The sequence below is a fragment of the Aythya fuligula genome, chromosome 1 (genome assembly GCF_009819795.1).
Source record: "Aythya fuligula isolate bAytFul2 chromosome 1, bAytFul2.pri, whole genome shotgun sequence".
Classification (NCBI taxonomy): Eukaryota; Metazoa; Chordata; class Aves; order Anseriformes; family Anatidae; genus Aythya; species Aythya fuligula.
Genome location: NC_045559.1, coordinates 54,742,044 through 54,755,067, shown reverse-complemented (window position 1 = coordinate 54,755,067; position 13,024 = coordinate 54,742,044). Strand labels below are relative to the sequence as shown.

Sequence of the window (13,024 nt, the reverse complement as noted above, 5' to 3'; positions counted from 1 at the left end):
CCCCACCCCAGCACCCCGAAACAGATCAGGGTGCCCTTCCCAAAGCTGGCGAGGGCAGCAGGGAAGTGGAGAGGGCTCTGTAAGATGCCCTTCTACTCTACTCTCATCCCACCCAGTCTAGTTTGCTGTTGCACACCGGCATCACTTAGGGCTTTGCCTGTGAGGGCAAGGAGGTGACATTGACTTTTTCTCACACGCAGACCTCCCGGGTCCTCCCTCCCAGCGCTGTTGGAGGCGGCGAACTCCCCATTTCCTCATTTTCTGCATATTTCACTCTCCTTCCCCAAGGACTTTGAGAACAGGATTGACCCGGCGCTCTTCAGGCCCGCCTTCCCTCCCCGCGACTTGGCAAGACTCTTCTTAATTAGAGCCGCAGCAGCAGATAATCAGCAGTAATTGCCTGCAGTCCCGTGCGAGGGACCCAGGCGGGAGGTGGCGAGCCACCTAACCCAGCCCAAACCCTCTCCTCCGCCCTCCCCTGCCTCACTTTCCCTCCGAGCAGGATTTGGTGTGGCAGTGCCGGAGTAATGGCTAACCTGGCTGGAATGCACGGGCAGATAAGTGAGGGGAGATAAAAGGGGAAAGCCGGAGGAGACGACTCCTTATCGCCGCCAGGAATGCCAACGCGGGGGCACACCTGCGCTCCCGTCCCCGCTTCTCCTGGTACCGTGCTGGCAGGAAGGCACGGCAGCCCTTCCTCCTGCCTGCCAGGGCGAGCAAGCCAAAAGGAAGCAGCGAACCCGTGCCCTGAGGTTCCCAAACCAAACGTTTAATTACGCGCTTTTGTGGCGCGGAGTGCCATATTGCTCGCGTCAGTGCTTTTGTTCCCTTCCCTCCTCCCAAAAATGCGGGCGCGGGAAGAAATGGTGCATTGTGAAGAGGTTATACAAGCATCTCCCAAGCATTCAGCTCCTACCTTCCTCCTCCTCCTCCTGCACCCCACCTACAGCCTGCTTTGCCCTGTGCGCTATCTGCTCGACCCCACATCCTGGTCTGACCTAGAAAAGTACCTGGCCTTATCTGGGAGCTATTTCCTTTGCTGTTGGGGAAAAAAAAAATGGGTTCTGTTAGCATCTCGCACACATCCACACAGCCAGAGACCTCACAGAAAGCAGAGCAGCTGGAGCAAGGAGTTCCAGCTGGGATTTTATTGGATGTAGGAAGCGGCGCCCATCAATCCAGCTTGAAGGAGGTGACCCTGAAGCCTCCCTTGATGTTCATGTACTTGAGCTTGTCAAAGCCGTGCCGATTGGGGAACTCCACGTGGTGATCATCCGGCAGCGTCACCTTGAACTTGTCGTGCAGGAATTCAATGACGAGCTGGGGGAAAAAAGGGGAGAAAGGTCAGCAGCTGGGGACGAGGAGGAGAATAGGAGGTGACCAGCCACTCCAGGGGGAAATGAGGAATTGAGCAGTTGACATTGAGGGTGCGAGCTGGTACCCACGCTATGACCTGGGGATAGGATCTCTCCCGGTGCTGTTTCAGCTACTCAGGTTGTAAACCCAGAGTAGTTAAATTTAACTGCTGCCTCCACTGAGTCCTCCTATGCTACATGGCTCGGATCTCCTCTGAACAGGGCAGAACAAACGTGCTGCATCATTGCCCTCACCGGGACCCGGAAAAAGGAGTGTCAGCCATAAACATGAACAAAGGGACAGAGCAAGAACTTACCGCTGACCTCTGCAAATAAAAGGGATCTTTCCTCAGAACTGTCAGCTCTCCACCCCCTCCCCAACATCTAGCCAGGGATGAGGAAATAAGGCTCCTCTCCACGGCAGCAGGAAGGGGACTGCTCCTAAATGCAGCCCTGGCCACATCTTGGGACATCCAACGGGGTCAAAGAGCAGCGGGGACAGCATCCCCAGCAGGAGGAGAGGGAGGACAGATTGTCAGCGTGGATCTAGGAGCGGTGAGGGCACAAGAGCTGAGGGAGAGGTTCGGGAACTGGAGAGGAAGTGGAAATAACAACCAGGACCCAAAACCCAGAGGATGTAGATAAGAAAGAGGGAGGCGCAGAGGGTAAAAGTGCCTGCTAACCTGGGTCTTCCCCCCAACAAAGACACCCCACAACCCTTACAGAGCCCTCACCTTGACAGTGCTGTCCCTGGAGAAACAGAAGTGGTGGTCACGGTGCTCAGCCTCCCAGGCATTGCCGCAGCGGGAGTTGCAGACGATGACCGTCTCGGTGAAGCGGGGGTTGAAGTGAAGAGCCAGGTCCGAGGAGCTACTGCCGAGGTTGATGGAGAAGCTGCGGCGAGCAGGAGGGAGGTCAGCCACGGACGGGGACATGGAAGAGCCAAGAGCCAACACGTGGTTCTGGCACACGCAGCTGCCAGAAGTGATTCGAGGTGGTTTCGTCGCACTTACCCTTCAGCATCGCCAGAGATCTTGCCCTTCACCTTCAGGGTGTCCCCGACCTTCATATCCAGGTTGAAGATCTCGAATTTTTCCTGTCAGGAGGGAGAGGCGTGCTGTTGGGGAAGGCGCCCCAGCCAGGAGAACATCTACTGCTCTCAGTAGGTGGTCTTGTGTGGGCTTCTCAGTGAGGGGAGGATTGGGCTGAGCGAAGCCATCAAGTGAAACAAGACATGAGAGAAAGAAGAAGAAAAAGGCTCATCCTCAGCATGGGGAAAGGAAGGATATGAGAGCAGAGGGTTCAAGCAGAGCAGCCCAACCCAAAAGAAACGCAAATGGTGAGGGTAGAGCGAGCCGTGGCTTTGCCCATCCTGGGCTCAGCCTCGCTGACCACCCGGCAGCACGAGGAGGAGACCGTGGGGGACAGCAGACAGGAGCAGCAGCCCTTACAGACATCTTCCTCGGCGGGCAGAGTCACCAGGTAGGAAGCCACCGGCAATATAGCTCAGAAGTGCCTCGAATGGAAGACCTTATAAACCCTACACTTCCTCGTGGCTTACACATTAACAGTGGTCCTGCCTCCAGGAGCTGCTAAGGCAGGAGACTTTGATCCAGGGAACAGCTTCCCTGTTTACAGGCATTTTACTAGGGACTAAGGGCGACTTCAGCAGCTCCCAGCCTTCTCCGTGGATTCCCTGTGGAGGCACCAGCACACGGGGCCCTTCGTGGTGCTACTCCAGCCCCCACAGAGGACAAGCATCTTCCGTGGAGGTGTGACCACCATGTTCATTTCTTTTCTTTGTGTAACAGCTCAGCTTAAAAAAAAAAAAAAAAAAAAAAAAAAAAAGCAATCATCTCCTTCCCTTCTTGTGGCTCTTGATTCAACCCCAGACTCCAGAAATCAGTGGGAAAACAAGAAGGAGAAGGAGGCTAAGGCTCGGGAGAGCAGCAGTCCCTTTCCCAAGCCCCATCCCTGCTCTTGTCCCACTGCTGCACAGCTGGGAGACAGCTCCTGCCCTTCCCCAAAGGCTCCTGACGTGAGAAGAGATGAATGCTGATAAGCACTCCTCTCCTGGAGGGATTTCCTATTTGCAGAGGCTCATAAAACCCAGCAGGCCATGGGAATTTATTTGCTGATGGGGTCACTGAAGTTATGGGTGAAACTCCACGGGGTCGAGCTTTGGGATGGCAGGAGCAGGTGCCATGGATGGTGGTTCGCAGGCTGGGAGGGGTTGGCAGTGGGTTTGCTGCTGTGTGGCACCCAGACACACGTTCACATCGCCCTGATCGTGCCCACTGATGCCCCTGGCAGAGGGTGAAGCTGCCTGGGAGGGGCAGCAGGAGATGCCCGAGGGCTGGGGATCACCACTTGTTGCAGAGAGCTGCGTGTGGAGCCGCGAGTAGTGTGGATGTCAGAATATACACAAGGAGGGAGACGGGCAGGAAAGAGGCAGGGGCTGGTCAGAGAGGGGCTGCGTGATTTTGTTGAGATAACGTTACCCCCCTTCCTGCAAACGCTCGGCAGGGGCGTTCACCCCCTTTTTTTTTTTTTATTTATTTGCCACTGGGAACAATAGTGGGAAATAAGGCAGCAAGCCTGCCAGCGCGGGCGACTTCCTTCGTTTGCAGAGCTGAGCCTCCTCACGGTCAGGAGCCAGCTCCGTGCAGATGGCCCGACTCGTACAGGGGGGTGTCCTTCCCACATAGGAAAGTCAGAGAATTTAGGGACCCCAAAAGGGCCGAAACCTTCCAGCGCAATAGGATGTGGCAGCTGGGATGACGGGAGGGGGAAGGAGGCGGGTTGATATTTCCCCCAAAGCACTGCAAAGGAGAAAGCCTGGGGAAGCGGTGAAATGATGGGAAAGTAAATCTCCAAAAGAGAGGAAATCCGGCTGCAGGGCATCTGCAAAGGAGGTGGAGGATCTGTGCAGCAAGGAAAATATAAACAGTGGCTGTGGGAGCTGGTGGTCACCAGTGCAAGGGACTCAAGAGTCCTTCACCCCAAAGAGATGGGCCCAAAATATCTGCTTGGGAGTCCACCCCATGCTCATGCTGGCCAGGGAGCAACTGGCCTTACTGGTGTGGGACCCCCATGTTGGCATCGCTGGAGGTAGAGGAGGCCCCGCCATGTCGTAAAAATGGCATTTTAAGGGGGGAAGAGACCGGCACAACCCCCAGGGCCTTCAGCCAGCAGGGTGGCAGGGCAGAGCAGGTCCTCTCCTCAGGTCCTGGGGAGGTCCCAGGCCAGCAGGAGCACCCCTGGGTGCTCGGGGTGGCTGCAGGCCGCATCCACGAGCACATGGCAGCCATAAGGCAGAACGAATGCTGCCCTGCCAGGCCCGCTGCCAGGATCCCTGTCAGCAGCAGCCCTGGCAGCGGTATTTATTTTCTTTTATTACTCGGGCAAGAGATAAGCCAACTCGGTCTGAAGCCCTGAGGAAAATCCAAGGCTTCCCAATAGGCCAGCGAAGGAGGCACAACCGCCCCAGCTATGTGAGGCTTCACGGGGCCGCTCGTGGAAGGGGGGGACACCCCAAAATCCACTCCCTTCCTGCAGATGATACGAGCCAAAAAGGGTCCCTCAGAAAAGCGGTGTCCACACCAGATGTGGTGCGAGGCGTGCCACTGGCCTTGCACCACACCAAGCTCCAGAAGCAGAGGCGAGGGAGCCCATCAGCGCTGCAGTAGTAGCTTAGCGCTAATTAGACCCCAAAAAATCAGCGCTGGATGAAGAGGCTGGGGCGTAAAAGGTTTCCATCCCACTGCGCACCCCAGGCACCAGGGAGTCTGCGCTGCGGCCCAGGCATCGGCACCCGTTCAAGGCAAAGAGGAGCTGGAGGGAGCACACATTCCTTCTCGGAGCAGCAGCTGCTCACTCTGCTATTATTTCCTACTGCTTCGTATAATTTGTACTCCACAGCGAGCTATTGTCCCTTTCCACTGGCTATTTATTTCCTTGAATAGCCTCTGGGGAAGGATTTCAGGGAGAGAGTGAGGAAAAAAAGAAAAACCCTACACAATAAATATCAAGCGGTGACCTGATTTAAACCATGTTCTCCGGCCTCCTCCAGGCCCCAGCAACGATTCCTCCCTGCAGCCCTGATGGAGGCTGGCTCCTGCCTCAGTTTCCCCCTTTTACGAAGCCAAGCTGCCTTAGAGGGCTGTGGATTTCAAGAAGCTGAGCCCTGGATTTTCAGAGGTGCCGATGCATGCAGCTTTTCCAAAAACAAGTGGTAAAAAATAACAGGTCCTGCCCATCCACCCAGACCCTCATGCAAACCCCACCAGTTGCAGGACAGCACCAAGAAGAGGTTGTCCATCAATCACCTCCCCATGGCGATGCCCAGTCTCAAAAATTCCTCAAAAATACGAATTTTGAGCTCTCAAAAAATAGGCTTGACAGCGCCAGCTTCCCCTTCAGTAGAGGGGTGTTGGTTTGATTATCTTTCATCAGATAATGCCACAACCTTCACCCAGCCTATCCCTAAGCCCTGACAGCCCGCCAGCTTCCTAACGGAGGAGGACAGAGAGAACAAAAAGTACTTAGCTCAGCCCAGCGCTGAGGTAAGCAGAAGACTGGATAAGCAGGTTGCGGATCTGGAGGGTGTGTACAAGAGAGGATTGTCCAGGAGATGCAGGAGAAGCTAAGGCAATGGTGAGCACTAGGAAACCAGTGCCTGTGAGCCCTAACCTGCTGTCTAAAAGGGCAACCAGAACAGGATGGCTCGTCTAGGAGCATTGAATTCTCCTCCTTCAGATCCACAAAAATGGGAAGGAACAGACTGGCAGACAAAGGTGTAATCCCCTGGCACCCTTCACGTCCCAGCTCCCTGAACGTGCACCATCCCAAACCCCTCTGGGCAGCACAGAAGCAGCATCCACTCTCTGGACCTTGGGAGCAAGGGATGAGAGGCCACCAGCCTCTGGTAGGCCGCCAGCATCACCCCAGCTTTTCTCTGGCAATGTTTTTGTGTGGCCCAAATTGTGCCAGGGGAGAGGAGGAAAGGGATTCGTATGCCTGGAAGCTGGCTCGCAAGGCACCAGGGCCATTTCGTCGACCCAAGCAGACAGATGGGTCACGTCCTATGGGTCCTCGGCTTGCACGAGGGGTAAAACTGGCAGAGCGTGGGGAAGCGAGGGCAGAGGACTCATTACATGCCACCCAGTTCCCTTTCCAGCCTTCATTTCTCTAATTCTTTCCCTCATGGGGCATGCCAGGAATGCTGGTTGTGGGAAAGGCTTTGAAAAACATGCCCGGAGATAAAAGTGCGCTTGTGTTGAAAGCTTCCCTACTGGCAAGGGAGAAGATGCCTAGAAGGCTCGTGCCTTCCCCATCTCTCACACTTTCGGGATCTCCCCGCTTTACCCACACTTGCTGGGTGAGATATTATGAGCTAAGCTGGAAAAGTATCTTCCACAAGGGATCAACTTCATGAGGTCTTGTGCTCCATGTGCAAAAGATTGAGATCTCCAGCAGCTTTCTCTCACTTTTGAGAAAGGAAGATGGCACAGGGAAACTGATGCACAGGCAAATGAGTTTAAAAAACTAAACTAAAATAAAATAAACAGCTTTGCAAATGTGTTTTAGAAGCTATAGGAAGCTGGGCTCTCCTGGGTAATGTGGCTCAGGTATCAGAGATGCTGATCTCTCACCGTGCCATCTACTGTCTGTAGGAGTTACCGAGGTTCTGAGTGCCTCAGAAAAAAAATAAATAAATAAAAAATTAGCCCTTGGGTGGGTCCAATTAAACCCAAAAACCAGAGGCATTCAAAGCGAACAGTCGCCTTCCAACAAAGGAAGCCAGGGGACTTCCGAGATGCCCCAAGCCCAAGTCCCCGGCCTTCAAGGGGGCCATTTCCCACAGCAGAGCCAGCGTGAGGCCAGCTGGCTGGAACTCGAACAAGCAGAAGAGAAGCACGGGGTTGCGCCATACACAAAACATCCATTGGGACCTCCCTCGGTCGAGCTGTGAGCAGCCAGCCCGGGAGCCAGCCCCACACCATGGCAGGGGGATGCAGGGAGAGCGGCCACCGGGTCCCTGTGGCCACCTCTGATGGGGAGAAAAAGGCTGCTGGTGCTGCACAGCTCGCCCCGAGCGCATTTCTCACGGGCTCCAGGGCTGCGCCGAGGCGGGTTGGACAGCTCTGAGGATTTGCAGGAATCCTTCAGACAAGCAGAATCCGTCTGAGTCACACGCACGAGGAGCCATGCCAAGGGTGGCTCATCCACTGGAAAAAAAAAAATAAATAAAATAAAGAGAGAGAGAGAGAGAAAAAAAAAATGCTAAGGGAGAAATAGCAAGTTTGGAAAAGCCACAAGAATTAACAGCTCATGGGCTGGAATGAAGGAAAGAAAAAAAAAGGCTGTTCTCCTATGTTCACATCACTAAACTCTCGTACCCCTCATGCCTGCCAGCAAGCAGCGAGCCACCTTAACCGCCCCCCCCCCCAGCTCTGAGAGGGTCTGAAGGGGCTTTGGAGCCAAGGCTGTGGCTGAGGGCTGCCGAGGAAGGGGCTGTCAAGTCCAACCGATCTGCTGCCGCTGCTCTGAAATTAGCCTGAACACATTCCCTTTGATGGCCCTGCAAAATGAAGCAGTAAAAACCAAACCAGATGGAAAGGGAAAAGAAAAGCTGCTAAAAAAAGGGAAGCAAAATCCCAAAATGAGTGACTCAGTGCGGGAAATGGGCTTCTAAAGAGGGAACTGCAGGCATCTAAAGGAGACCTAAGGGAAAAAAAAAAAAAAAAAAAAAACAGGCTCACGTAGCTGACCCTGTGTGCTCCTGTCCTCCTCCATTCTGGAGTGAAGGCACCAGGAATACCTGAACTGAAGGACCTTCGGAGCAAGCTGTAGGGAAAAGAGCTGAGTCTGAGCTGTAGCCACCATGAAAGCTCCAGGGAACGACCCCATAATTAGCCAAAATCACTTTTTCCCTGCTCCCTGGTGAAGAACTCCACCAACAGCCCTGCTTGGAGCTTCCACAGGCAGGAAAGGAGCTCTGGGAGCCTGCGGGGTCACACCACTTTGGGGAGATGTTTCAGCTCAGTGTTTGTCACGGGGAGGGGGGCAGCAGCAGCTGAGCACAGCTGGGACACCCCCCCTGCCTTTCCAGGGCCACACCAAGCACTGAAGGACACCCCATGCCCTTGAGGACATGCGGCTGGCTGGCCGGCCCCATGTGGGCTGCTGTGCCTTCTCTTTACTCCTGTGACCCTTCCCTCACAGCCACAAAGCCGCTCGGCAGTACAGAAGCCCTCACTTGACCACAGCGGGTGTTTATTTTGTTTATTCTCCATGGTCTTGCCACGGCGTTTGCTTCTCCAGCTCTTTTTTCCCTCCCTCCAGCTCGTCTCCCTCTCTCCTGCTGCTATTTCTCGTCTGCTGGCTGCCCCCAGATTTCACGGTGCTGCTCCCCTCCAGAGCTCCCCCACCGCAGTCTGATTCCTGGATGGAGAACACTTGCTCCCGAAACTGGGGTGGGAAAGAGAATTGCCAGCTCAATGCCTTGCACACGACTCGCGCCAGACACATCTTATCGCCTCCCAGGCGGAGGAGACCCGAGCACGTTGCCGCTCAGCGTGCAAGGAAGAGGCTCGGCAAGCCAGGAGATCTGATAAGAACAATGTGAGGAACAGCAGGGGCTGCAGAAGTTCCCAGCAGCCGGCAGATAGCTTATCTCTGCTGTCAAGATGGGACACGCATCCATGTCGGCTGCGCACCGGCTAGTGGAGACCTGCTCCTTGGTCCCGAACACGCACGTAGCGCTGCTTACAACACCATCCCCGAGGAGCATCTCTATTACTCACTGGGTTTCATCAGGAAAGGGGTGTGAATCTTTCCTGAGCGGCTCTGACGGAGGCACAGCTCCCCGGGGAGCCCGCTCGGCGAGGGGAGGGGGATGAAGTGATGCCGAGTGCTTGCTCCGGCCACCAGCACACATCTGGCTGCAGGGGCAGCTAGGTGAGGCAGGCAGGAGACCCAGAGGGGAAATTTAACGTGTCTGTGAGCCCCCACAAGCAGGAGCTGGCCCCCATAGCCCCGTCACCTCACGCTCTCACCCAGCCTTGTCTCACAGCTCCTCTCCCACCCCAAAATCCAGGTCGAACGCAGGCAGCGACCCACAGCACAGGGCTCGGGTCGGTGAGTCAGGGCTGCGCGTCAGACAGAGCCTTTCCCAGTTTCAGCCTGGCACGAACTCACGCCCTCCCTGCTCACCCACAACCTGTTGGGTGGCGTTTTCCCTCGGCAGAGAGGAAAAGTGAAAATGGGAGAAGGATTAGCAGGTAAACACAGGCTCCAGCTGCCTCCAGCAGCTGCCACAGGCAGGGGACTGCACTTCAAAAGCCTGCCTGGGGAGGGATCAGGGCACGCAGGACAGGGCTGTTTTGCTCCTGGCGATGAGAGAGAGGAGCAGGGCACAGCTCTCAGCCGCAGGGTTAAATGCTCGGTGACACGATGGCTGTGTTGGGAACAGTCCCCAGCCCACGCCATCCCCCAGCCGTGCCTGGGTGCGGTGGCGGTGCCCAAAACCGTGCCGGGGGCCCCGCTCCTCTTGCATTCGTTAACACAGACGAAGCCACAGGACCACCCTTGGGAAATCTGCACGTGACTCTGCATCTCCATCCTCCTCCTGGGTTGCAGTTCTTCCCTTTTCATCCCAGCACGGGGGCCGTGCCGGGCAGAAAAGGCCGAGCAGCCAGGCTGGAGGCAGGGAGACGAGGCTACCTCCTCCTGCCGCTTCGCAGCCCGGATTTGAGCCAGCGCTGAAGTTTCCAAGGGAACCCGAGGCAGCTGCAGCCAAACCAGGCCCGCTGGCAACACGAGATTCTCAAATCTGGGCCAAAAAGCGCCTGTTTGAGCTCACCAGCAGCCAAACCAGGGCCAGCTGCAGAGCTGAGAGCACGTGCGAGCGGCACCGGGGCACCCCGTAGCGGGACTGCCTCCTCCCCGCACCGCTCTGGGGGGAGAAGCTGCACAATGCTGCATCTCCGAGCTCCTGCTCCACTACACAGCCCCTGCAGACGCTTTGCTAAGCCACACTTTGTCGTCACCGCAATGCAGGGCCGTGTTTGTCAGCCAGGCTTGGGGATCTGCTGCATTCGGGCTCCCCGGTTCGCTCCGGGATTCCTGGCTTCATGTCGCTGCTTCCTGCTCGCAGCACGCTCGGCTGCCCGTGAAAAATGCCTGAGCAATAGGATTTCTCTCCCTCTTCCTCCTGCTGTTCTGCAGAGCCGAACTGTATCTCTGTTTTTTCTTTTTTCCCAGCACTTGTGCTTCCTAACTACACCCCTCCAATCCACTAGAGATAACGCAGCAAGTCGGGGCTAGAGCAGGAGCAGGTGAATCTGTTCACCTCCTCAAGTGCCTCTCTCAACACTCGAATCCCAAGTGCACTTTATCGGTGGTGTATCTGTTCCAGTCAGGAGCTGATCTCACCAACAGCCTAGCTAATGACTTCAGCCAGGCTCCCCCTTGCGGGCTTGGGGCCTCCGATGCTCGCTTTAGCCCCATAAATTCAAGCAGCTCGCTGTAACCTGGCAGATCTTCCTCTCTCTGGGCCACTTTTGGCTTACCCAGATGCATAACCCATCGGCCCCCAGGCCACAGCTAGGAGCAGGTTTTCTATCCTGTCAGGTTTCTTCCACCTTTGCCTGCTGCTGATATTGCTCTCAGAGCATCCTCTGCCTGTCCCAGGCTCTTCTGCACAGACATTACCTGCAACAACAAACCCCGCTGAGCCTTCTCAGGAGGTCACTAGGCTCTGCCGCTTTTTACACAGCAAAAGTTTTCCCTTTTTGACAGGGAAACGCCGCTGGCTCAGCCAAGGGACCGAGACACCCCCTGGGTGCCGGGTCGGGAAGGAGGCAGCTCACCACCAGCTCTGCTATTTGCTTCTCTCCCTCGCCCGTCTCGCTGAGCCAGTTGCTCCAGCTGTAATGACAGAACCAACATGGAAAGGACATTCAGCATGCAGAGGTCAATTCCCCAGAGGAATTTCCCCACACAAACAACAGGGGAATAAACAAGGTAGTGAACGTAGATGTGCGTTTCCTCCAGCCTCGCTCCAAGACATGCTTAATGGCGGAGACCTTGCAAGCAGGTTTTCTGATCCCTTACTGAGCATCCCATTTCCTCATTCTGCTCTTGCAGTTGTAGTAGGATGTCTTTGATCACTGGGGACAGGCCTTCCTGCAGAAAAAAAAAAAGGGAAATGCTGAAAGAAATGGAAGGGAGCAATCCTGGTGGGTAGCTGCATGCCACAAGAAAGCGCTGCATATGAAAGGGAAGAAGAAATTTCCTGTCAGATTAAAGGAGCGCAAACCTGCTCTCCCTCTGGAGCAGGCTGCAACTCTATACTTGCCTCTCTAATTGCAACACTTGGCTGGGAAAGGTGCTCAGAAGTATTGCAAAAGGAAGGAGATTAGCCAAGGTCAGGGAATAGCAGGGCTGCAAAGCCAGGGGATTGTGTAAGAGGTGCATGGTCCGAGGTGATGTCAGGAAAGGAGCTGCCAGCCCTGTTCCAAGGGAAAGCAGCAAAGGTGACTGAGCCAAAAGCACAGGAACTGCCTGCCGCAGCCAGCCGTGGGAAGGAAAATGAGAAAAGGGAACAGAAGACCACAATACAGAGGCAGGAAAAGTGAAAGGACGCTGGCAGAAAGCCTTGCCACGGAAAGAGAAATGTGACAGAGGAAAGGGAACCTAACTTCACAGGCCGGGGACAACAAGAAGCACAGATAACCTCCCGCTATTGCACATGAGCACACCTGAAAACATGGCACGGTTTCCCCCAGCCACACACTGCAGGGAACCCAAACGAACGTGGGAACAGAGCGAGGGTGACAGCACCTTTCTGCCTGGGTGGGGAGTCCCACCTGCCTGGAAAACCCCTCACCCTGCAGACCCAGACACCACTCCTGCAGCCCTCCCACCTTTCCCGACTTGGTTTGGGGCATGATTCACCCAGGATCTGCGGCTGGAAAGGCAGCAGCAGCGTTTGCCAAGCCCAGGCTGAGCAGGCAGGCGGTTCTCCTGCCTGCTGCTGCCCTCTGTGGGACAGCAGGGCCAGCCAAACCTGGCATGGCACGGCCCTCGCCCTGCAAAAGCTGTTGTTTCTCTGGCATGCAAACTACCGAGGCCTCCGGCTTGTGCGTAATCACCTTCCCCTGCAACTGGCTGCAAGCTAATTATAGTGCCAGTCTTTTCCTTCTGGATCACTGTTAATTACAGTACGGAGCGTCTCGCTCCATTAAGGCTCCAGATCTGGTTTGGGATTCCAGCCGCCAGTAGAAATAAATTGAGGTAGGCAAGAAAGGTTTCTCTCAGGCGTCACCCAGCCCCGTTGCAGGGAGAAAAAAATGAAGAAATCTCTTGTTTTTGCTGCACTTCTGTCCCTCGTTACACAGCAAGCAGATGCAACCAAGAGGGAAAGACCCAGCTAAGCTCATGGGAAAGAAAAGAAAGGTTCGGAAAGCCGCCACTGCTAACACCAGCGTCACGCTCCAGTTCATTTCCCATTGTTTGCAACCAGCCGAGACGAGGTGCAGCCTTCTTGATAACGACTGGGTGTTGCCGAAGAGAAGAAAATAAAACACCTCAAGACTCGGGCAGGCTGAAAATTGAGCAAAAAGGGGGCTGTGAGGCACTAGGTTGAAAAACCGCTGGTCAGA

At 55.3% G+C, this 13,024-nt stretch overlaps 1 protein-coding gene across 1 annotated transcript; it reads right to left on the bottom strand.

Moving 5' to 3' along the window:
- Positions 1-1,173: 1,173 nt before the first annotated feature.
- On the bottom strand, positions 1,174-4,485 carry LGALS2 (galectin 2). Its single transcript, XM_032207872.1, has 4 exons — positions 4,429-4,485; positions 2,369-2,451; positions 2,090-2,249; positions 1,174-1,320 (listed from the first exon to the last, which is right to left on the bottom strand). The coding sequence occupies exons 1-4, from the start codon at positions 4,483-4,485 to the stop codon at positions 1,174-1,176; spliced, it is 447 nt and encodes a 148-aa protein (XP_032063763.1).
- Between the last annotated feature and the right edge of the window lie 8,539 nt (positions 4,486-13,024).